Here is a 24,364-nt window from a genome sequence, read left to right as displayed (position 1 = left end):
TTGTACCTGAGTAGGAATTGGTACCATAGGTTTGGTGTCTTCATGAGAGCTCAAAGTGTGAGATGAGTTTAAGGAGCGAGAGATAGTGGCCACCAATGCAGTAGTCTTGCAATCACTACATTCTTGAATCACTGAAGAAGACTTGGAAGGAAATAAAGTCACTCTTTTACATCTTTATAAAAGGTATAAGTATTATCAAAATAGTTATGAACTGCTCTAACGTCATACTGCCATGGTCTTCCAAGTAGGAGATGTGTTGCAGTCATATCGATAACATCACATAGCACAGATTCTTCATATCCAACAAAAGAAAACTTAATAACACACTGATGAGTAATTCTTTGTGTAGAGGAACTATTCACCCAACCTACAAAATAAGGAGTAGGATGTGGTGTAGTTGGTAATCCCATTTTCTCTACAACAACAGATGCAATGTAATTGTCGACACTGCCACTGTCAATGATCATATCACAAAATTTTCCACCAATAAAGCACTTGGTTTTGAAAATATTATGTCTTTGAGAATAACATGGTTCAGTAAGCATGAGTGTTCGAATCATTCCAACAAAGTGTTCACCATAAGTCTTATGTAATTCAATATTTTCATCTTCGTCACCTTCATCATCATCAAAAACTTTAACATCCTTTGATTCAGTATGTACTTGATTATCTCCAATGAAACCATTAAATCGACGACAATCAGAGGAAGAATGACCAGGTTGATTGCATTTATCTCCACGAAATTTCGAATAAATATTAGTTGGCTTATTTGGAGGAGGAAACTGATTCTGCATCCTATTAGAAAATCCGACACTTGTTGGTTTAGGTTGATGTTGCTGAATGGATAGATGCTTAATAGGAGATGGTAAGATAGGTGAAGTATTGGAAGTAGAAGTTGGTTGAGCAAAATAAAGCTCACTGGTTGTTGTTGTGAACCAAAACTGAATTCTTGTGGATCAACAACCATTGTTGATCCCCTTTCACCCTGGTTACCATAATAAGAATTTGATGGTCTGGCAGCTTTATAAAAATGTTGATAACGAGCTTTTCGTGGAGTTGTTTGTCTAGAAGAATTTAGTACACGCCTTTCAATCTTAATAGCTTGTTGAATAGCTTCAACCATTGTAAATACGTATTGTGTCATTCCCTGTTGAATTAGGTTGTTCAATCCATCTATAATACATGCAACCAAATGTTCTTCAGTTTCATTCAATCTGTTGCGAGCAATTAATGCATATAATTCAGCTACATATTCTTTTACTAGTCTAGCTCCTTGTCGACAGTTTTGAAGTTTGAGAAACAACTGTTGTTTATAATCTTGTGGTAAAAACTTAGCTCTTAATAAGTCTAGCATTCTCTTCCAAGTTCGTATAGGAGGTTTGTGATACTTACGTCGATTATCACAGAGAGTTTCCCACCAAGCTGCAGCTCCACCTTTAAGTTTATATGCTACCAGTTTCACCTTAGAAGAATCAGGGACTTCCATAAAAATGAAAAACGATTCTACTTCATATAACCAATCCAACAAATCCTCAATATGTAACCCACCATTAAAGTTAGGTACATCAGCCTTTAATTTATATTCTGGAAGGTTTCCATAAGGATTCGTATTAGACTTTAATCGTCTTTCTTCTATCCATTGTTGTTCTTGGACATCTTCGTTTTTGTCTTCGTCATCACTGTTGATAGTTACTGTTGCAAAGTTTTTGTGAATATAACCTTCTAATGATTTTGTGTGTTAAATGACATGTGAAACATTCCCAGGAATAGGCGTATTTTGAACAAAGGAAGGTTTAACTTTTGTTGTTGCATCGTCTTCTTTACCTTTTGTTTTCGTTTGTCTATCTGTATCATCGACTAAATCAGGTATGTCTTCCTTTTCTAAACCAGTGTGTTTCAATAATTTGTTTACATAATCTCCTTGGAAAACTAACCTCTTTTCTATAGTTTCAAGCTTCTTTTCCAAACTACCAGTAAGAGTCTTGACGTTTGTTTCATGGGTTTCAAATTTGGTAGTAAGTTTAGACATGAAAAGTTTTCAAGAGTATCTTCAGTTCTTCAATAGCTTTTGTAAAAGTTGCATCTGTCATTGCTGTGTGAAGAATTTGTATGGATGTAGAAGTTGTGCGGAAGCTGTGTAAGGATCTGTTTCTAGATAAAACTAAAAACGCTGTATCTAATACCAACTAGTGTAGTACGTGTAAGAGAAGAAGGCAATACGGAGATTGCAGGTGATGAGAAGGGAAGAAAAGGATGAGAAAATAGAAGAACAATAGGGCTTAGATATGAGAATGATATAAATCTCTGAAAAGAGTTTTTTAAATAATCTTGATAATAATGTGTGTTACAAGAACGTAAAAAAGCCTGTTTATATAGGCATGACAAGAACCTAAAAATAGTAAAACTCTAAAAGAAGAAATAAGGAAACTCTAAAAGAAGAAGTTCTAGACTTGATAGAAAAGTAAACCAAAGTATATGCTATGAATCAACTGTGTCAGTTGACACATCGTAAAGGGATCAACTGTGAAAGTTGATACAACATAAAGGGATCAACTGTCATTGTTGATACAGACCAATTGGATCAACTGGAAGTCTGGAACATTTGATACATTGAAAACAGGTAGATGTCCTATATCAACTACTAACCCATTCCTTGAATTGAAAGGATTTGAGGAAAAACCCATTATATACAACCAAGAAAAGAGGTTTCTAAATTTCTCATCTAATAGAATTGTGTTAATATGATAACATCTTTTATTAATTATTAGAACCCAACCCGTCGGTCTCAAGCTTTCCAAGATCTTCAGTTTCTGGCCCAAAGCTAGTAATGAAAAGAACCCTATACTACTACATTACATAAATTTTCGGTTGAATAGCACATCCTTATATATAAGGAACAAAAAAGGAAGAAAGAGTTTTTGTAACACTTCTTTTGGATATTGATTGAAATTGCGTTGTTGTGTCAGAAGAAGGGAAGCTATACGATTCGGTATACTCTAAAGATGTCTTCGTACACTACTGACGATCTAACAAAGATTAAAGATCCGTGGGTTTCCACTTAATGATCTCATCTTTCACGGAATCGATCCCCTTTGACTGTACAAGAATATGTGGAGCTCAACATGTTTGGAAGCACGGGAGAACGCGCTTTTGGTGATATTATTACCAGTATTTGATAGTGGGTCATTCATATCATTATTTATTATACCTTCTCCATTCATTGCCGGTTGGTTATTCGTCAGCACGGGTTTAGCTTACGATGTGTTTGGAAGCCCTCGGCCAAACGAGTATTTTTTTCAGAGAGTCGACAAGGAATTCCATTAATAACCGGTCGTTTTGATCCTTGGACACAACTCGATGAATTAAGTAGATCCTTTTAGGAGGCCCCAATGACTATAGATCGAACCTATCCAATTTTTATAGTGCGATGGTTAGCTATTCACGGACTAGTTGTACCTACCGTTTCTTTTTTGGGGTCAAGATCAACAATGCAGTTCATCCGACGCCTAACCCGAATTGAATTATAGAGCTATCACACAATCAAACCCGAATAGATAAAATGTTGAATTTAATCGTACCAGTCTTTACCGGGGTTTATTACTCATTTTTGTACTTGCTGTTTTATTTTCTAAATATTTCTTCAATTAAGAAAAAAGAGAGAATAGTGCGAATTCTCTATATCCCACTCGGAAGGATCTCATCTCAAAATTATCCATGGTTGTTTATGTCTCTAGCACGACCACTTGATGAAATGTGGAGGGAAGTGGGCTAAATGGACGATACTACTGGAAGCATTCCTCTTTGGTTGATATGTATTGTAGCCGGTATTCATGTGATCAGTTCAATATGTGTTTTCTTTTACGATTCATATTCCGGGTTGGGTTCATCCCTGTAATATATAGTATGGACTAAGTTGTAGACATGAAAAAGTAAGATCTCAACGGGACCTTACCCCTCGAATTAAACAAAAGGGGTAAGAACCCGTTGAGCTCTTACTTTTCCAATGAGATTTTTATTCATTTCATAACAAAAGAATTTCCAGTTAATACAAACATACTATTCTATTCGTATAAATGAAAAAGCGACCATTTTGCTCTGATGTTTCAAATCGCTCTTTTTTTAAGATGATGCTTTTGGAGAATTAACTCTATTGATTAGATTCATAATACTCGTTCCTACGTATCTGAAATAGGAAAAATGAACGAGAATGAATTTATTTTCTGAATGACAAACATAATATGGATTCTTGTAGATGAGACATCATCCAAATAATTTTTATACTAATAGAAGCTTACTCCATTTATTTTATTATCTCATCAAAGTTTTTGTTTTATTTTTTAGAAGTTCATGGAAGAAGTTCGAGTTACTCAACGAGCTACTCCATACTCCACCCCTTTTTTCGTGTCCACTATTTTTTAGAAATCCAAAGCAGTGGTGAGGTTTCGATAAACTTAGAAAAAAGGGAATAATACTTTTTAGGCGTGAGGGGATTAAGAATAATTATTCTTTTGACACAAGAAAAGGGTGAAAATTTCTTTTCTTGTATCGAAGATTAGAAAGATAAATAATCCCCAATATAATAAATAAATTGTTCCTTTAATTTATTCCTTGTTTTATATTCTTCTACCACTTATGTCGATTATCTACTCTTATTCAAATTGGATTCCTTTTTTTATATACAAAATATGATACTTTTGATTCATTATTTAGTGGCATTTAAAATTTGACAATAGTAAGATAATAATGCAACTCCTATTTGGATTGAAAAAGGGAGTTGGATTCACGTCAAGTAACGCGTTCTTCATAATATAATACTATTTTATTATTAACATTAAAATTAAAAGGTAATTAAGTACTTCACAATATTCGGTATAAAAACAAACAGTAGCAGCAAAGTAAGTAAACTAAATACTATTTTTAGCCATACATAATTACATCGATCAACAATAATTTGGTTTTTATTAATTTTATGTGTGTGTTAACAAATACGTGGACCTAAAATTTCATTTCAGAAAATTGAACCCTCTCGAATTGTTTCTTTTTCAAAACCAAAAATATTTGTGCTAGAATAAACAAATGCCAAAAAGAACAAAAGGCCTTGGACACGTGATGGATCTTGAAGTACTATTTCTGCGTCTCCCTAACCAAATCCACCCACGTTGGGATTACTTGTTAGTGGTTGATCACGCTTGATAGATTCGCATTCGGAAACAAGAAGTTCCGGTCTTGGGGGTATAATATCGACCACTTGGTGACCGTCTGACGTATCTTCTATGCTTATTTCATGTCCCCATTTTTCTTTACGTACAATTTTACTTACTATACCTGTTGATGTAGCATTATAGATTGTATTGTTACTCTTACTCTCATCGGGATAAATCTAACCCCTACCTCTGTTCCGCCTACATATATGAGATATTTTAAGAAGTGAACGTCTTTTTTAATAGCGGGGTATGGGGAAAGAATAAGAAAGGTTATTTCACTGTATTTTTTACCTGAAACAAGACCTATCACAAGAATATTATTTTTTTGTGGGACAATAACTCTGAAAAGAAAGATTTCCCATCTTTTCTTTCATTTCAGGAGAAATACAATCTGAGGGGGAAAATTCGAATCCCTCAGGAAAAATAAGAAAAACCCCTGTATTCAAAGCTCCCCTTTTACCATTAGCAAGAACTTGTTTCAATTATATATCATAAGAGATTCTTACAACTGCTTCAAATACAGTATCATGAAGTATCGCTTGTGGAACCTCAATATCCACAGGCTTATTAGATAAACGAAAATTAGCACAGACTATACGCTCAATCGCAGTTCAACTTCAACAGGGGGAGTCATAGCTCATCTCCATAAATCTTCTTCATCTATATCACCAGCTGAAAATCTCCATCATCTATATTACCAGTCCGCTTCCACCTTGCGGTTACGACACCAACCAGCTGAAAATCTCCATAATCCATCTTATCAGTCCGTGCAATCAAAAGAAGATAAGAAAACTTAACTTGTACCTTAATTGTTGGCACCAACAACAAGGATCAGTAGCGCAACATGGAACAAAACCACCAGCAGTTTGGTTTAAAGCCGTGGTTTGATTTCAGATATCTTTTATTTAATATTTTTCTTTCTCTCTGATTATTATTTCCATGAACTTCACCATGATGTGTATCTAATATCTTGTTTATTGGGGATACTTCGAAACTATGTGATTTGTCTTTGACAATTTATCAAGTTAATATTTCTTCTAATTTTTTTTATTGTTTGTCTTCTACTGCGATTATGACCATGAATTGTTTGTAGGTATTTGAGTGGCCAATCAAATGGCTTGTTTGTGATACTAAAGCTTGATTTTGGAGTCTTAATCCGTTATTCTTAAGATGATATAATCATAAGTAGGAAAACATCAATGTTGCAATGGGATTTTGTGGATTTTGATGTATATTTGACAACCCTAAGTTAACATGTCGAGCTAACAAACATGTTGTTAGGATCAATCCAACTCATAGAGAATACCTGTTGGTTAAGTTACACTAGAGAGTTTATTCAAAGTAGCTTGATTGACTAGATACAAGTAGAGAACTTGTTTTACGAAGTGACTTTGGAGTTTAATGTACTTGTTGAACGTATAATTTGTCTAGGGTTGTTAGTAAACGTATTTCGAAGAAGATTATGCTTGTGTGATTGGTTAGATTCATGTTCTACTAGTAGGACACCCTAATCATTCTCATCCTCGTTATTTGAATTAGTATTTGTTTTCGTAGTTTTACATTAATTTTATTTTTAGAAATTTAATCGACAACTTAGACTCGACTCTCCCTTAGGAATGAACCTGGTTATTGCTACTTATTAATGTAAAAAATGTAAGGAATATATATTTTGTGAGTTTGACACCTCATCAGTTGGATATAAGTTTGCATATGTCCAAAAGATACTCATGATATTCCATAAAGATCCATTTTTCCCAAAGAAAAAAACAAATATGTATTGGGAGCATCACCATCTAAATGTATTGGGAACTGAATATCCCCATCTAAGTGTTTACTTAGCAAAATGTACTCGACCAGATATCTTGTTCTCACTGAACTTGTTAGCTAGATTAGCTTGGAGCCGATACAACGTCATTGGAACATTATAAATAATATCTTTAGATGCCTAAAAGGAACCATTGACATGAGTTTAACCCTATGAAGACAAAATGGGAAATTCTGATGCAATTGCAACTCCTTACACTAAAGCCCCAAATACTGTTTTCGTTGGTTTTGCTGATGACGGGTACCTCTCAGACCTACATAAAGTTCGATCCAAACTGCTTATGTGTTTAGTATCGGGAATACAACGATATCATGGAGATTGATCAAAAAAACCCTTGTGGATACCTCCACGAACTACTATGAGATCATTGCCCTACATGAGGATGTTCGTGAATATATATGCTTAACGTCTATCATTACACACATGTGGTTAGAACTGAAGAGCCGACCTGCATTTACGAAGGTAATGCAACTTGCATAAAACAAATGAATCAAATGGTGATAAATAAGAAACATATATTACCGAAGTTACAACAACAATGTATTATAAACTTTGAAGCCAACCAAGTAAAGGTTGACGAAAATGTGGCATACACTTATTAACTAAGTCGTTGCTTAAGTTCACGTTTGGAAAATACGTGAAAAATATTGGACTAAGGAAATTGTCCGAACTCCCGTAATTGCATGCGTAAGACTAAAAGAGTTCTATGAACTCCCCAATTGGATAGGATAAAGAAACTTTCCGACCTCTTGGGAGGATCTAGCTAATTGCGTGTTGTATTGTTTTTCCCTTCATTGAGGTTACTTTTCCCCACAGGTTTTATTACTTGGAAAAAGGTTTTTAGCGAGACAACAATAATATCAAAAATGTAATCAAGAGGGGAGATGTTGACATCAGGTGGAACATCTAATGATGCAACGATTGACACTCTTTTCTTTTACCGAGCTTATCTTTTTCCGACAGGGTTTTGTTACTAGGAAAGGTTTTTAATGATACAACAATAATACTAGAAATATAACTTCTCGATTGAGGTTATTCTTATCCTTTCAAGTGTTAGGGTTTTTTCGCGAAGTGCTTTCCATACATAGTTGTACAAAGTAGAAAAGTATTGACAATCGACTCTATTTCAGTACCATCGTCTTTTTCCTTCGACCAATTTCTATTCAGCGGACCTTTCTGACAAGGTCTTGACAAAGAAATGGGTTTTTTATGGCGGTCATCTAAGGAGTGTCGTAGTAAAGTGGTCCATGGTATGGATGACCACTCCTTATTGAACATATGTCAACCTTTTCCATGACCTAGGCACATGTAACTCTCCCTCTTCTCATCTACTTAAAGAAAGAAGATAATGAATAAAAAAGTCACTAATTTTCCTTTCTTCTATATTTTCTTTCTCCTCTTTAAATTTACCTCCACTATACACACTATCTCACATGATTTGCGCCATTTCCCCCATTAAATCCAAGCGACAATGGATTTAAAGATAATATCTAGATGATACGTTATAAAATTATATGTTTCTACACAAGACGAACACAATCCAAGATACCAAACCTCACCATCTACCAATCTTAATTTAACCGTCAATTCTCAATGACTGATTTTCAAAGTGGTAGATGATGGTGTTGTACGACTAGGATTATACTTAATTTTGGTTGAAAAGTAGATTTTTATGAGAGAAACATATCATCAAAATATTTACGTACAATTCACTGTCGTTTGAATTTTATGAAAAAAATGGCGTAAATCATGTGAGATAATATGAATGGCGCAAATCATGCGAGATAATATGTATGTAAGAGTGTCTATGGATCTATCTATAATTTACTAATAGTGCATTTGGATACCTGAAATGTGTTTGGATGTACATTCAGAAGCTACTTTTCGACTTCTAGAAATAGAAAAGTCAACTTATTGTGAAGCAAAACTATTTTGCTTCTGACTTCTACTTCTGCAGAAGCGGAAGTCAGAAACAGATTTATATCCAAACGCGCTGGCTTTACAAACAATTAACTTTTTTTGCTTTTAGAAATAACATGGTCAAACTGACTTTTTACTTTTTGACTTCTACTTCTAAGTGTACCTTCCAAACACCCTATAAGGTTTTTTAAAGTTGGCCTTCCCCAGCCGCACCCTTTGCCAATTATTACTGTTTACTGATTAGATTCCATCTCTAGAAGTAGAAAGGTTGGTATCCCATCCATCTCCATGAACCAGTGACAGTGATTGTATTTCGACGGGTCTACTCTAATTCTACAGAAGAAAAACTAAAATCCCAAAAACAAACGCCATTAAAATGAAGTAACCATAAATTCCTTTTCGCCCTTCACTTCCACTCTTCGTTCAGTTCGATTCTAGTATATAGATGCATAAAGAAAATCTCAAAATGTCTAATCCTCTTCTTGCATTACTTGTCTTATCACTTTCCGTTAGTCTTGTTACATCAACCAATGCAATGAAAGAAGAAGAATCAATGGGGGTTCTATTAAGAAAACTTTACAATAAAAAACCCTCTTCATCTGTACAAGAAGCAGCAGCTATGGGAGTTCTTCGAAGACTATTGCCAACCCATGTTTCTAGCTTTGACTTTAAGTTAGTTTCCATGGTACTGTTAAATTAGTTTCATATCTTTGCTTTTATTCAGTTATTTTCAGTTGAAGTTACATCCTATCAATTTATACTCAGTAGTTCAGTCTTAAGCTATTTTAGGGCATCCGTCTGTTTGCTTATCTGGGGTTCTCTTGTTAAGATCATTTTGTTGTTTGATTGATTTATTTTGTAGAATACTCGGCTTTACATAGTCTTATGGAAGTTTCTGAGTGTATTTTTTATATTGATTTGATAGTGATTAAATTTAGGTATCCATGAGTGATGCTTATTAAGCCAGAAGTTGCTAATAGTGGAGCTCTATCTACTTCTTAACTCAGCCTCTTTTTAACAAAAGCACTGTGTTAAGTGGTAAGTCACCATGTCATTTTGAACTTCCATGTTCCTCAGGGTTGCCAATTGAGAATTTCATAAACATTAATAATGATATGACACTACAAGAATCTGTTGGGGGATATATGGAGGTCGCATTACATAACACAGTTGGCTACATTTTGGGTATCTTTTACCTAGGCAGATGTTAATTCTTATGGTTCTCGTTAATGGGGAATTGTCCCAGTCACAAGAATATCACCTGTCATGCTTTTTTCCGTCATTTTTGTTCCGAAATCCTGAGGTCGGTATTGGAGATGTGTGGGCAAGTTTAAGATCTTCGTGATCTGTATTTGCACGATGATTTTTAGCTAAGCAGGTGTTAGTCCGTTGATATTGGTTTATTTGTTTGGTGTGAACTACTAGACATTGTTTTATATCATGGATCAGAAATTGGGATAGTTCATAATCAGATTTGCATGGCAACAAATTTCCTGTTTAATTATTGTTGTATGTTGGTCTTATCGATTGAAGACTTTCCTTCGCATCTGTCTTTGATAGCCTTTCACAGATATTGTTTTTGTTTCAGATTGCTAGAAAAGTTTAATCTCAAGAGAAAACATAGCTCTTAATTCTTTCTTTGCGCTGAAGTACTTGTGAATGTATATCACTTTAAAAGTGCTTTTCATATACGATACTCAGGAATAAAATCAAGATTTTGTAAGCAAACAAGTTGAGATTCAAGACCAGCCATCTCAAATCTCAGGGTTTCCTTAATAGGTCCTCAATATGTAAAAGGACCTATTAAGTTATATGATGTTTTGCAGCCATGCATGAAATATTTAGCATGGGAAGAAACTGTTGTGTTTTAGAGGTTTTTCTACTGAATGTTATATTTTAAAAAGTATTCCTGACATTTGTTATAAAGGCTTGAACCTTTCTTTATTCTCTGATACAGAATATGTAGTAAGTACATATGTTTATAATTGAATGCATTATTCCCTCAAGTGTTATTTTAGATTTCCAAATAACGTTCTGTTAATCTTTATCGTCACTCACAGTGCTGATTTGCTGTTATTCAGGAAGTTTGTGGTGGATCTAGTTGCTTCTATATTAAGAACTCCAATGCTAGTAGCAGGCGAGGATCAGAGATAACGTAGGCAGCTTAAATTAAACAGTTTTTTGATGTTTGTGTGTAGTGCTAGACTACATATAGGTATTGGATTCACTATAACATAAATTTAAAGATTACTTTAGGTAACCATTCAACTCTGAAGTTTTCTATTTGCTGTACAACTATGCCAAATAAATATCAATAACAAACCCTACTCTAAGATGGGTAAAGTAACAGTGTTGGGAGTGCTAGGATTCCGATTTCTTTACACTCCTTGCACTTGAAACCAGCCTATTATTTTGAAACGGAGGGAATGATTCGTCTTGTTAATAACTATATGGTAAAAGAGTCAGGGATATTGCTGGTGTCTATAGTTGCAATATGCTAGTTTACGGTTTATTTTCATTTTGAGAGTTGTCTTTTCCACCCCAGGATAGAAGGCACCACCGCCGTCGAAATTACGTCTGGCCTTCATTGGTACCTAAAATATTGGTGTGGTGCTCATATTTCGTGGGACAAAACTGGAGGCATTCAGATAGCTTCAGTCCCAAAGCCAGGATCACTACCACCTGTAAAGGACCAAGGAGTGTTGGTTAGGCGTCCAGTCCCGTGGAATTATTACCAAAATGTTGTTACCTCAAGCTGTAAGAAATATGCTACGTTTTTATCTGATTTTCTTTTTGTAGTTTGTTTTACACATAACTAACATTGTCCACATAATTAATATACTATGTTTTTCAATATTTCAATTATTTAATTTAGTTTCATTTTGTTAAAATGGTTTCACTTTCCGTTACTGTTGTAAAACTTTCAGAAACCTTCCCTTTTCCATGAGGTTGAAATATTTTAAACATACACAAGATTAATTTTATGCCTGGTTATCTTCTACAGATTCTTATGTGTGGTGGGATTGGAATAGGTGGGAGAAAGAAATAGATTGGATGGCTCTTCAAGGGATTAACTTGCCTTTGGCATTCACAGGTCAAGAAAGCATTTGGCAAAAAGTTTTCAAGGTACTAGCTGTACTCACCATATTATTTCTTATTGCTAGTTTTTCAATTCTGGATTTGAAATTATAGTCCTCAACACATTTGAAGTAATTGATTGACTAACTAACAAATCTAGACCAGATATTTCAGTTCAGCTAGCTAAGGAAACACTCGAGCCTTTGAATAATAGATTTATAGCTATAAGAAATAAGTTAAACGTACAGTAAAGGAACACCTTGATATGTATAGCTTTTCTAACAACCTTCTACAAAAGTGCAAATTAAACCACATTAAGTGTTGGAGAGACTATTATTTTTGTACCTTCTTGCATATGAATTTGTAACATTTCATCTTTGGTCATCTAAGGATGTTAGGTTTGTTGATATTTCCTTGAAAAGTCTGTTTCACGTTTTCACAGTATTTTACGTAATTCAACCATATAAAGGCGTATTTCTATTTTTGATTGTTAATTTCATCAAATACAAGTGTTACCTTTATTCAGGCACTTTTTTTTTCCATTGTGGCATCTTTTGCGTTAATTTTTTCTTCTTTTTTCCTGTCAGCTTGTTTATTTCAATTGTCATTACATCCAGTCTTATGTATGATTGCTTCCCCTGTGTCCAAATCTCTGTGAGATTGGAATGTCTAAACCTTCCCGTTTGGTTCACCTTGATGCCTTAATATCTATCTTGGTTATGTACATGTGGATTCGAATTTTTTATATATCATTAAGTAAAGGAGTCTGATGTTTTCTTCTCTTAATTTCGGTTGCAGGGTTTTAATCTTAGTAACAGTGATTTGAGTGACTTCTTTGGAGGACCAGCCTTTCTTGCTTGGGCTCGCATGGCCAATTTACATGGGTAGGTGAATTGTGGCATTGGGGATGTCATAGCTATTCACTCAACACATTTATGTTTATAAGGAAATGCCTACCCAACTGTTCATACTGTCTTCTGGTTCTTGCCTGGTTCGTTGATACTTGATACCCAATCATTAGATACTGGTCTTGTTATCAGGTTTGCTTTTGGTTATTGGATTTTAATTAGTGGTCACGGCATTATGAGATAAGAATTACCAGTACCAGTATATATGCGCACGGATATAAGATGTTAGATTGATCTCAAAATCAGGGATTGAACTTTGATTGATTACTAAAGACTTAAGTTTTAAAATTCTGTGTTTTGCACCTGTACGATCTTTTCAAAATCGGGGATTAGCGACGAAATTGTTGAGCAACATTATATTTGGTGGGATAATTTGGAGATTTATACAGTGCTCAGAGTCTTGTATGCTTAGGCTACAACCTTGTCTCTCACGCTTTGCTAGTCAAGTCTTGAATTTACATTTCTTAGTGATTGCAAGGTTTATGTTCCACAATCTTAATAGGTCTTTTTTTGAAGTAGACAAGTGAAATCCTGCAGACTGTGTCTATCACTTTTATGATGGTGGGAGGCGTTTTGCTCCCTGATTGAATTCAAATTTGTGGTGATAAAGAATACACTAAACAGTATTATCTTTGACATTTCTCATGTTTGCAAGGATGCCTCGTTATGTGATCTGGTATTTGTACCTGTCTTGGCAATGACTAGCTTGCTGACTAAAGAATCCAAGAAACAGTTTGTTTTAATTAGAGACATTGTCGGGTCAGTTGCATGATTGGTAATTCTTCATTTGAAAGAGCTGTTAATTTTAGCAGCTTAACTATCGAACTGATTCTATGGGCATGTAATTTGAAACACTGGGTACACTAGGAACAACCTCAGAGACATGCATCTGAGCCTGCATTTTGGAATTGGTGTGAAGTTTCACGACCTACATGTTCCAGAAGTATTAAAGCAGATCAGTCAGGGCAAATCAGTTTAATTTGAAGCAGATCATGGTCATCTTTAATTTTCCACTCTCCAGGTTGAGGGCAATCGTTAGAAGCTTCCTTATATATAAGATTTCGATATATGTTTTCTAGTTTTGGATTTATGCTCAAGAAAGTACTAGTTAAGTCTCATGCTTCAAAATAGTAGTAATTAAGTTTCATTAAAACTTCAAACATACCCCTCAAGTGTATTTTTACTAAGAAAAGAAAAATGTGGGGTATGCAAATAATGAGCAAGTCCAGCAAGTAAACACTTATTCTTGATCGTTAGTCAGTTTTTTGAAATTTTCATTTACTTACAATCCTACGTTTCTGCTTCCACAGATGGGGTGGGCCTCTTCCGCAGAGTTGGTTAGATCAACAATTGGTTCTTCAGAAAGTTATTTTGTCAAGGATGATAGAGTTGGGCATGACTCCTGGTATGCTTTGGTATACATCATTATTGGATTTTATATATCACACAGTCATATCATTCATGCATTTAAACTATGACATGGTTGAACTAACTAGGCCATTTTCTATGTCTTGCTATTATTATGCCTTAGCATTCTCCATTGTTTGCAATGAATTAAAATTTTATAGATGCACTGCCAAGTTACATGTTATCATCTTTATTAACAAGCCATACTTGACTTTAAGGTAAAAACCTAGGTTTTTATACTCTTTATCTGTCTGCATCATAATTCATAATTGTAATCACAACAATAGATTTGTTGTCCAAGATTGGTTCCTAATCTGCTGGTCCAATATTATAATAATGAGCTTACTTGGCACAGCTTAGGATATCCTTTATATTGTCAATGTTTTTGTGTGAAAAACTCCACTAGAGGAGCGATTTATTAATAAGCAAATAAATGGAAGACATAAACCTAGACCTCCAATTAGGTTCAAACTTCAAAGATAACTACTTATATCTAAGTTTAGGTAGACCAGAACGGTATAGCCCCATGATACCACACAGAAAAGGCAGACGAAAAGACCACCAAACAGCCGTTTTTAAGGTGGCACCAAACTTGCGTAAAGTATCAGCACAACCATTGCATTCTTTTTAAATTATGAAAAAAGGCGACCTGTGTAGACGAGATGAATCTCAGACAGACACATCCATGGGGTATAATAGACTCCTTCAGTGCATTAATAACTATCATTGAGTCGCTCTCCAACCAAATACTACTATATCACAAGCTTGGGCTTGTTCGGTGGCATGGATAGTAGTTCTGCCACAACTGAAGTCTTTTAGCCAAAATGAATTGAAAAAGCTCCTGTGACTAAGCCAGAGTAGTTCCAGAAAACTGTGTCACCACCCACCTTACCAAGGATCCATAAAGAACACCCGTCAGTGTTCACCTTAACCCACCAATTTTTGGAGGGTGCCACCATACTGACTTTTACCAAGTTGTCCTTCTGCACCTTAGCACTTCCCTTAAAGAGCGAAGTATGGGTAGGCCAGGTAACTCCCTGCCGGTGGAGCCTTTAACCAACCTACCAGATCAGATGGGTGATCTTACCTACATGGCTTGGGTGAGAGGACTTTTTGTATCTTCAAACCAAGCTTGATTTCTAAATCACCATATCCCGTAAAACGAAGTCCAAAGCAAGTGGTGAACTTGAGAGCACGCGTTATAATTTCTGACCAATACAAAAAAAATCTTGTTTGACATCAGTTATGGAAGGCAATCAATACGATTAAAAAAATTGACATGTAGTAGTATGTTATAAATGTGTAAAAGCTATGATGTTTGGAGTTGTGATTATTATAAAGTGGAAAACACATGCAGGACTATATGTTTGCTGTGAAGAAACCATAGCAATGCTTATGTGAAGATAAATGCTACTCTGAATGGCACTGTTGATGTTGTAAAATTGATATCAAGGTTATGGTTGGACGCGTTTGTTTATCAACTTTGAAGTTTGGAGGAGTCTTAGATTTCATATTTGGTCTTTTTTCATGCTTATTTGATCACAATCTCTAAGTAATTCTCCATATGGACTTGCTCGTGATTTTCCAGTACTACCATCTTTCTCTGGGAATGTTCCAGCAGCATTAAAAAAGATATTTCCTTCAGCCAATATTACTAGACTCGGGGACTGGTATGTCATCCATCTTTTCTTTTTCTCTTTGTTTTTGTCCCATCAATAATGTTTGCTGCTACTTTGAGATGTTCTGTTTAAAATTCATAGAGCAGCATCCCTACATTGTCGAAATCTTACAAGTGCTGTTAAATGGAATGGGTTTAGTTTTCACACTGTCTCCATATTTCTTTCTCCTCCTCTCTTTCTTTCTCTTCTTGTTCGTACTGGGAGTCTGGGACATTCTTAATTAGTGAACCACAGCAGGAAAGGAAACTGAATACTCATGATTTACCATAGCCAGTTCCCAGTTGCATCAATGGTTATATGCTTCGATTGCAAGATGAAATGTTTTACCTGACCATCATATTTATCTGCAGAGTTAGGTTATTTTGTCTACTTTATGTTAACTTAGAGTTTTTTTTTTTAACATATTTGATATTTCCTTTTTTGGTCATTCTGAATTTCATGAGTTACAAGTTTATATCAGGCTTCTTCAGATTGAGAAATCTATTCAGGTAGAAAGTTATCTAGTTCATTGGTAAGAAAAAGCAAGACCACTGTAAACTCTCTTTACAATCTCCCTAGTACGCATGGAGAGTCCAACTGAACATCGGCTTGAGGATACAAGACCTTAGGTGTTAGGGTATTCCAGTAGACTGGTTTCCATCATCTATGAGCACTAATCCACCTTTTTACATTACTACTTCGTAGTCATTATGGGAAGATACGGTACTGCGGGTGCTATCATAGCTGAGGAAGGAGAGATAACTTGGCCTCAGACACCCCTTAGAAAAGTTTACTCGTATTTTTGTTTTCTTACAATAAAATGTGATGCGTTCTCTTGGGATTTACTTTGGAGTTGTGTCTTTTATTTTCCTTTTACCCTTTAGATCCTATTTTATGTCTAATAGAAATTATTTACTTTAGTACAGTTTCTTGCTCATTAAGTTGGGGATTTAGTGCATAAACAAGGTTCAATGTCATGGTTTGTTTATGATGAATTAAAAATGTTTTGTTTTTCCTTATGTTTCTAACATTGCTTAAATAAGATATTTCTCCATCTTCACGATTATGGTAATTCTTGATTTCGTAATAGGAATACTGTTAATGGTGATCGTCGGTGGTGCTGCACATTTCTTTTGGACGCGTCTGATCCGCTATTTGTTCAAATTGGCGAAGCTTTTATCAAGCAACAAATCAAAGGTTTGCATCGATTTCTTGGTAACATTTATTGCAATCATTGCAAATCAGTAGTTAATATCTTCTATAATTTATCATCACGTAGGTCTTGACAGTCTTGTAGGTCTCGTCATGGTCGATTAAACTTAAAACTACTTGTATACGCGTGTCTTAATCCATAACACTCACTTGAAATAGATTATACATATACACCTCTTAGAAGCCAAAGTATTCATGAAGCGAATTTGTCACCAACCTCCAGTTATCTAAATACCGGAACCATGTAATAACGAAAAGGGAAGCACATTGATATATGAAACAGACTTAGTCACTTAACATGATAACCTTTGTGAGTTTTGGCCTATCACATATGTAGGCAATCTCCCGAGTACTGAATCATCACCTTATTTGTTTGGAGTTATATGATAATGGGGTGGGAGGGTAAGCAACCTTCAAAAAATAGTTTAACCAAAGTGAAGATTTTAGTAGTTGGTGTAGTGTAGTGAAACTGAGGAATCTTCATCACCTATGTATGCTGTCTTTGTATTTAATTCGTAACATTGGGATTCTTAGTCTCCTTTGCCAGAGTCCGGGACTAGCTACTGACTTTTAACCTCTTCTTTTATGATGAGCTCCAAGTACATCATATCTTTTGTATTCTGTAGTGGTAGCTCCCACACATCCTTTGGTTGACATGTTAAGTATTGTTTTCAAATTCAAACAAAAGTAAAAAGTAGGATCTCACCTACTCATCCTTTGTACCCAAACGGGGCTAATGATACTTGGATTAACTTGGAGTTGTCATTTGCTATGTCCCAGCGGGATCCTTTCCTCTTGCTTCGGATATCAGAGTCTGAACCAGTAGTATATGGTTCTGGGATTAATTGTTCTGCATTGCTCAGGAAGATTATGTGTTCTCTCTGGGCCACATCTATGAGCTCCTGATAGAGGATGTCCCTGCCTGAGCAGTGTTCACGGTCTGCAAAGTGTCTTGGGTTATTTTTGGTACCCAAACTACAAATGATCGTATTACAGATTTAGAGTTCATAGTCTGTTGGCTCGGTCAGATGAAAGATACTGTCTTCAAAACAAACGTATAGGACAATTTTTATTATCACGACTAGTAAGGGTTTATGCAGAACTGAATGTACAGCAGTGCTGAAGTTTACAAGGCGTGCTAGTTGAAACTTCAGAATATTGTTTCTTTATTTCAATTATACTTGTGTATGATGCTTGCCTTCACAACTTTTGGGTGAATGCACCAGAAGTTATCAACTTATAAATACTTATTCATAACCATTTATTTTTCTTATTTGTCTATTTCGCAGAATATGGAGATATAACTGAAATCTACAGCTGGTAATTTCTTATTTCAACAGAACGAAAGTATACATGTGATCTAGCCAATGGATGTAGCATGTATTAAAATTAATATAGGCTGGTACCTGCCTTTTTTCACCAACCCAGAGCCTTCAAAGAAAGCAATGATCTTTTGATCAGAGTCCCACTATGTTGTTTGAATTTACCATGTAATTTCCCATTATGTAGTTAGTTGCTACGTAGCCAGCTAATTCTAGACCAATGCATGTATATCACCCAATTTCATTTTTTTGTTGAAAAATCTGGACATAATGATAGAAGCATTTACCAAAATTATTCGTAAAGTGATGGTTTGACATTTCTTGACAACTGCATACCAAAAGAAAGCATCTGACAACATCACTAAATGAATTTGTTACCAAGTGGTGTGGTACTCATTTTATAGAAGTAACTAGGTTAACGCTTTAGAATTGATTCCTTATATATTTAATGTATTAGAACTTGTCCCAAACTTACTAATAATGTTTAATGGACCCAAGTCGGCAAAATACTATAGTAGACAATTTTGACATATCTAGGCTGGAGTCGTACCATAAAGCTACACATCCATCAGATTTCTTGTATAATGTGCTTTTTCTTCTGAGACCTTGTTATAATCAATTTAGCATGGAGAATATTGTGGAGAGCACGGATGCATTGCTTTACAGCTCAAGTTCTAGAATGAACTTATGTTAATCTTCAAATTATGGTGAATTCCTGTGCAAGTCTCTTGCTTAGGTTTGCAATAGTCTTTTTATCCTCTGGATACTGTTGTCCTTGATAATATACTTTGGCAAGTCTGTGTGGGTAATTACTTTATGACGTAGCCATCCCACCAAAGGTGTTTCACTAAGAACGATTGTATGAATTACCAGAATGATCCACGCTGCTCTAAATTTTGTATCTATGATGATGAAACCAGTGATACATTCAATGAAAATTTACCACCTACAAATGATCCAAAATATATCTCACAACTTGGAGCAGCCGTTTACAAGGCGATGTCGAAGGGGAATAAAGATGCTGTTTGGCTAATGCAGGTATATTATTCACTCTTCGCAGTTGAGCTCACTTATAGGACTTTGCTAAGATCTATTTTTCTTCATACTAAAATCTTAAACAATTAAGGTGCTGGTGGGGTTATAATGATGATGTTATCCGTTGTGATGGTGGTGGTTGTTTATTAGGTCACATTATAATAGTGAAGTAGGAAAGTGGGAAAGAGAGAGGTTCTGGTTGTGGGATCTTTATATTTGTCATTTTATTCAAAATGCTAACATCAAGGTGTTACCTGGTTTTCAGTAGAGCGCCAAATGATTTGGTCAAGGATATGTACTGAACTTCTAACTACTTAATGTTGATACTGCTTCTCCACATCCTTTTAGTAACCGTTTCTTTTGATAAAAATGTCTAAATTTTCTTGGTCAAGTTAACGGAACACTTCCTATAATCTTCAGACTTTAGTGATTGTATTAACTTCAATTGTTTTCTTCCTTGTGAGGCGTTGGAACCACTCTCTTCGACACAGATATACTTCATTTAACACTTCATTCGAAAGACATTTTATTTGATTATTTTGTCGACGTGCAGGGGTGGTTATTCTCGTCAGACTCTGCCTTCTGGCATCCAGCACAGATGAGAGTAAGTACTTATTTTACCAGCTTAACTCATATAGTTTTTGTTTTTTAAATTTTTCTTGATGTTTCATTATGCTAGTGCTCAATTTATGACATTTTAAAACTCCTTGGCTGCTATTGTTTAGGTTCCTTGCGCACTTATATCACATCCTATCAGCAGATCAATAGCGGTGTTGTGTCTTCTGTTTCATATGTTATGTAAACATATTATACTTAAAGAATAAAAACTCCTTTATAAGATTTCAGTTCCCGCTTGAAATTCACCTGATGCAGCAGTAGTATCACAGTACACATCTACTTGTAATTGCATGTTCATATTTCTCCTTGATGTTTTTTGTTTATTTCTGTTTTATCTGATGGTAATGATGCTCAGATTGTTACCGTCTTACAAGTTGATTTTGTTCACTTTTTCGTTTTTATTTGACAGGCGCTTCTCCATTCTGTTCCATTTGGAAAGATGATAGTTCTTGATCTATTTGCTGAGGTCAAACCTATCTGGAAGAAGTCTTCTCAGTTTTATGGGACTCCATATATATGGTAACTGTTAGTTGTATATATATAGCGATTTTCACCCGCTTTCTTTCCTTTTTTCCCCCCAGTGCGAGAGGATGGTTGCAGTGTGATGGCTTTATATCTTTCGAGTTCAATACTTTTAATTATTTGGTTCTGATCAGGCATTATTTAACCACACAATAATTGGATCATCAGTTACATGTGTGCAGGTGTATGTTGCATAACTTTGGTGGCAATATTGAGATGTATGGTATACTGGATGCAGTTTCTACTGGTCCAGTTGATGCTCGTATCAGCCAAAATTCAACTATGGTAACATGCTTTATAAAGTGCTATTAACAACCGTTATAGATCTTTTTTTAATTTCTATACCTGCATAGAGGTGTATAGGTCATCTGAATACAAAAATCAGATACACTGTGTTCATCAATATATATATAGCACAGAAAAGCTTGCCTTCCACTACATCAATTTTCCATCTTGCTATTATGCTTAAAGCCACCTAGGATTTCACACTCCTTTGCTCTATCAGGTTGGTGTAGGAATGTGCATGGAAGGGATAGAACAGAATCCTGTCGTCTATGAGTTGATGTCGGAAATGGCATTTCGTAGTGAAAGAGTTCAACTGAAGGTAATTGAAGCACTTTAAAGTTCAACTGCTCTTACACCAGTTATATAGCCCATGTATTTTTATTTAAAGCCGTTGTAAATTGTGTAGTGTTTTACCTTTTAACTAGTCTAACACTAAGCAAACAATAAAGGCAATCCACATAAGAAAAGAAATTTGAGACATCAAGCAATACAAGAAGTACAAAGTTCCAGGTTCTGGCTTTTATGCAACAGACTCCTCTCCAGTCTCCTACTCCAGCCCCTGTATCTCACGTCTCAATTCTAATTAGCTAATTTAATTGTTAATTGCTTATAGAACTTGCAAACCGAAGTTGAATGGTGAAATTGTGTCAGTTAGGTGAGTTTGTTGTACCCTGTTAAAGAGTCCCTAACTACTCTATTTAGTGCCGATCTCTCTCTCTGGCAAATTAAGTTTTAAGGGAACTGATTGCACTACTTCAACACTGAACGTTGCATCATATTCTTTGTTTGCACGTTTTGCTACTGTTCATGCGTTGATAAGACATTGACAGTGTCAGAAACTGTGTTTGTCATATATTATTTCAGCCGATGCTTAACTTCCTCATTTGTGTTGTAGGAATGGCTGAAATCGTATTCTCGTCGACGTTATGGTAAAGAAATTCATCAGATGGAGGCAGCTTGGGAAATACTTTATCGAACAATATACAATTGTACAGATGGAATTGCAGTATGTTTTGAATCTCTTTACTTTTTTCTGCTCATATTTTTCTTTGTCAAGGAAAGAGTGTAAGGATCATAAAACGAAAGATCAATTCTCTCGTTAAAGCCTTTCATTTCCTTTGCTTCTCGTACTTTTGTTGGCCTGAATTAGGAAAGCAAAGGTATTGAATGTCATGCACTGTGTTTTAAATATTTAATGGTAGAAATGTACATCTTTTCCAAGCGGAGCTATGATCAGAATGAGCTATAATGGATATTTGTATTTCCATGCAAATGTATAATCTGATAAATTACACTTTCCTTCTACTTAAATTTGTTTGCAGGACCATAACAAAGATTACATAGTTGAATTTCCAGATTGGGATCCATCATGGGACTCTGGTTCTAATATGTCCAAAAGAAACACACAGCATCACTTAAGACAGGAAACAACGTTTAGATTCTCCTTTGCAGAAACAAACTCTGTCTTGCCTCAGCCACATTTATGGTATTCAACTGAGGAGGTCATTCATGCCTTGCAGCTATTCATTGATGCAGGAAGCAGTCTTGCAGGAAGTCTCACATATAGGTAAAATCTATTCTAGATTACTCTTATTACAATTCATACATATCAGAAGTAAATATTATAGACAACATTACTCAAGTTAAGATTCACCCTTAAAAATGTTTACCTTGAGATTCACCTGACCATTGGTTACCTTTAATATTAATGCATATTTATGGTGGCAGTTGCGATTTTGTAAATTACTCAGCATATACTATCGAAACTAGTAAACAAATTGTAAATTCACCCTGAACAACATTTACCTTAAGTTATCGTTGTCGATGTTTTCTAGTTTAAGATTTTGTTGATGTTTTTTAGAGTAAGATTTTGTCGTAGATACTCCTGTAAGATTTCACCATCGACTCTGATTATGAAGTTTTTTTATGATGGCAGATATGACTTGGTCGACCTTACTCGCCAAGTACTATCAAAACTAGCAAACCAAGTTTATTTGGATTCATTGACAGCTTTCAAACACAAGAATGCCAAAGCATTGAGTTCCGCTAGTGAAAAGTTTGCTGAACTCATCATGGATATTGATATGCTTTTAGCTTCTGATGATAATTTTCTTTTAGGAACTTGGCTGGAGAGTGCTAAAAAACTTGCAACCACTCCCAGCGAGATGCGACAGGTTGGAATCAATCATCCATCCACTATCTTACTTACATATATTTTCCTTCGTAAATGATTAGATGTCAGAATTCATTTTCTTCTCTTTTTAGTATGAATGGAACGCCAGGACACAAGTGACCATGTGGTATGATAACACAAAAAACAATCAGAGCAAACTTCACGATTACGGTAAGCTATTACTAACTACTTCCTCAAACGAGAGATTGCCTATCCCATTATCATCCTATTGATGATGTCTTCGTTATTATCATATGTGGATCCTAATATATAAAAGTCTGTAATATCAGCAAATAAATTTTGGAGCGGATTGCTGGAAGGTTACTATCTGCCAAGAGCCTCCACATACTTTCGCTGTTTGTTAAAAAGTTTGAATGCAAACCAGAATTTTAAGCTGGAAGAATGGAGGACAGAATGGATTTCTTATTCAAACAAATGGCAATCAGGGGCAGAGCTGTATCCTGTAAAGGCCCAAGGACATGCCCTCACCATCTCGAAAGCACTGTTCAAGAAATACTTCAACTGATACAATTTGATGCTTTCCTGTGGTGCTAAAGTATGTAAAAGAGATACAAATCCCTTGGGAACAAATAAAACTTGTATCAGTTTGTTTTCTTCTTCTGACTCCCACTTATGATCCTTTGCAAGTGTAACATTACCCTTTGGGACAAGCTGTCACTTTTATTATTTAGGCTCCCTAAATTTAAGGAATTTCTTGTCTCTCTCGATGTTTAACATAAGCTTTTTTCCTTTTTGGTGCATTATGTAGTTTGATTCTCTTTTGCAATCGGCAAGCTCTCTCCTATTCATTCTAGTTCTTACTTTTGGTGCTAAAAGAAAAAAATCAAAGTAAAACACTCGAGTGAAAAAATAGCAGGGAAGGATGGGGCTACCGCATTATAGAAATGGAAAAGAAAAAACCAAAAAGGATGGGGCTTCTTAAACAATATTCTATTGTTTGTTTGCGGCACAAAATCTATTTGGGGCATACAAAGAATATCTTCCGCGAGTACATCAGTCAGAGAGTACGCATATCTCAACCACCTCCCACGAACACAATTATTGATGACCGACACCGTCGGTAGAATTGGTGCAAGTTGCCAAAAAGGACTTTTGACTTGGATTTTACACACACCTAAATTTTGATCTTTAACAACTGTCAGTCCTCTAGTCTAGACCGATCGGGAAATGCTGTCT

The 24,364-nt window shown here is 35.3% G+C and overlaps 2 protein-coding genes across 3 annotated transcripts; one reads left to right on the top strand and one right to left on the bottom strand.

Moving 5' to 3' along the window:
- Positions 1–158: 158 nt before the first annotated feature.
- LOC113294699 lies at positions 159–2,029 on the bottom strand. Its single transcript, XM_026543077.1, has 3 exons — positions 1,825–2,029; positions 920–1,719; positions 159–836 (listed from the first exon to the last, which is right to left on the bottom strand). Exons 1-3 carry the CDS (start codon positions 2,027–2,029, stop codon positions 159–161), a joined length of 1,683 nt encoding a protein of 560 aa, XP_026398862.1.
- Positions 2,030–9,187: 7,158 nt separating this feature from the next.
- LOC113297482 (alpha-N-acetylglucosaminidase-like) lies at positions 9,188–23,928 on the top strand. Of its 2 annotated transcripts, XM_026545965.1 has the most exons (19): positions 9,188–9,634; positions 11,031–11,104; positions 11,495–11,706; positions 11,954–12,075; positions 12,826–12,911; positions 14,246–14,340; positions 15,931–16,012; positions 17,091–17,197; positions 18,502–18,532; positions 19,455–19,572; positions 20,123–20,173; positions 20,597–20,706; positions 20,892–20,994; positions 21,215–21,313; positions 21,890–22,000; positions 22,317–22,561; positions 22,931–23,168; positions 23,260–23,338; positions 23,458–23,928. In XM_026545965.1, exons 1-19 carry the CDS (start codon positions 9,395–9,397, stop codon positions 23,691–23,693), a joined length of 2,439 nt encoding a protein of 812 aa, XP_026401750.1. In that variant the 5' UTR covers positions 9,188–9,394; the 3' UTR covers positions 23,694–23,928. The 2 variants fall into 2 exon arrangements, with proteins under 2 accessions (XP_026401750.1, XP_026401751.1); XM_026545966.1 differs by lacking the exons at positions 9,188–9,634; positions 11,031–11,104 and adding an exon at positions 11,188–11,205.
- Positions 23,929–24,364: the final 436 nt, after the last annotated feature.

The sequence above is a fragment of the Papaver somniferum genome, chromosome 7 (assembly GCF_003573695.1).
Source record: "Papaver somniferum cultivar HN1 chromosome 7, ASM357369v1, whole genome shotgun sequence".
Lineage (NCBI taxonomy): Eukaryota > Viridiplantae > Streptophyta > Magnoliopsida > Ranunculales > Papaveraceae > Papaver > Papaver somniferum.
Note: the sequence above shows the minus strand (reverse complement) of the source record. Positions and strands in the feature narration are given on the sequence as shown.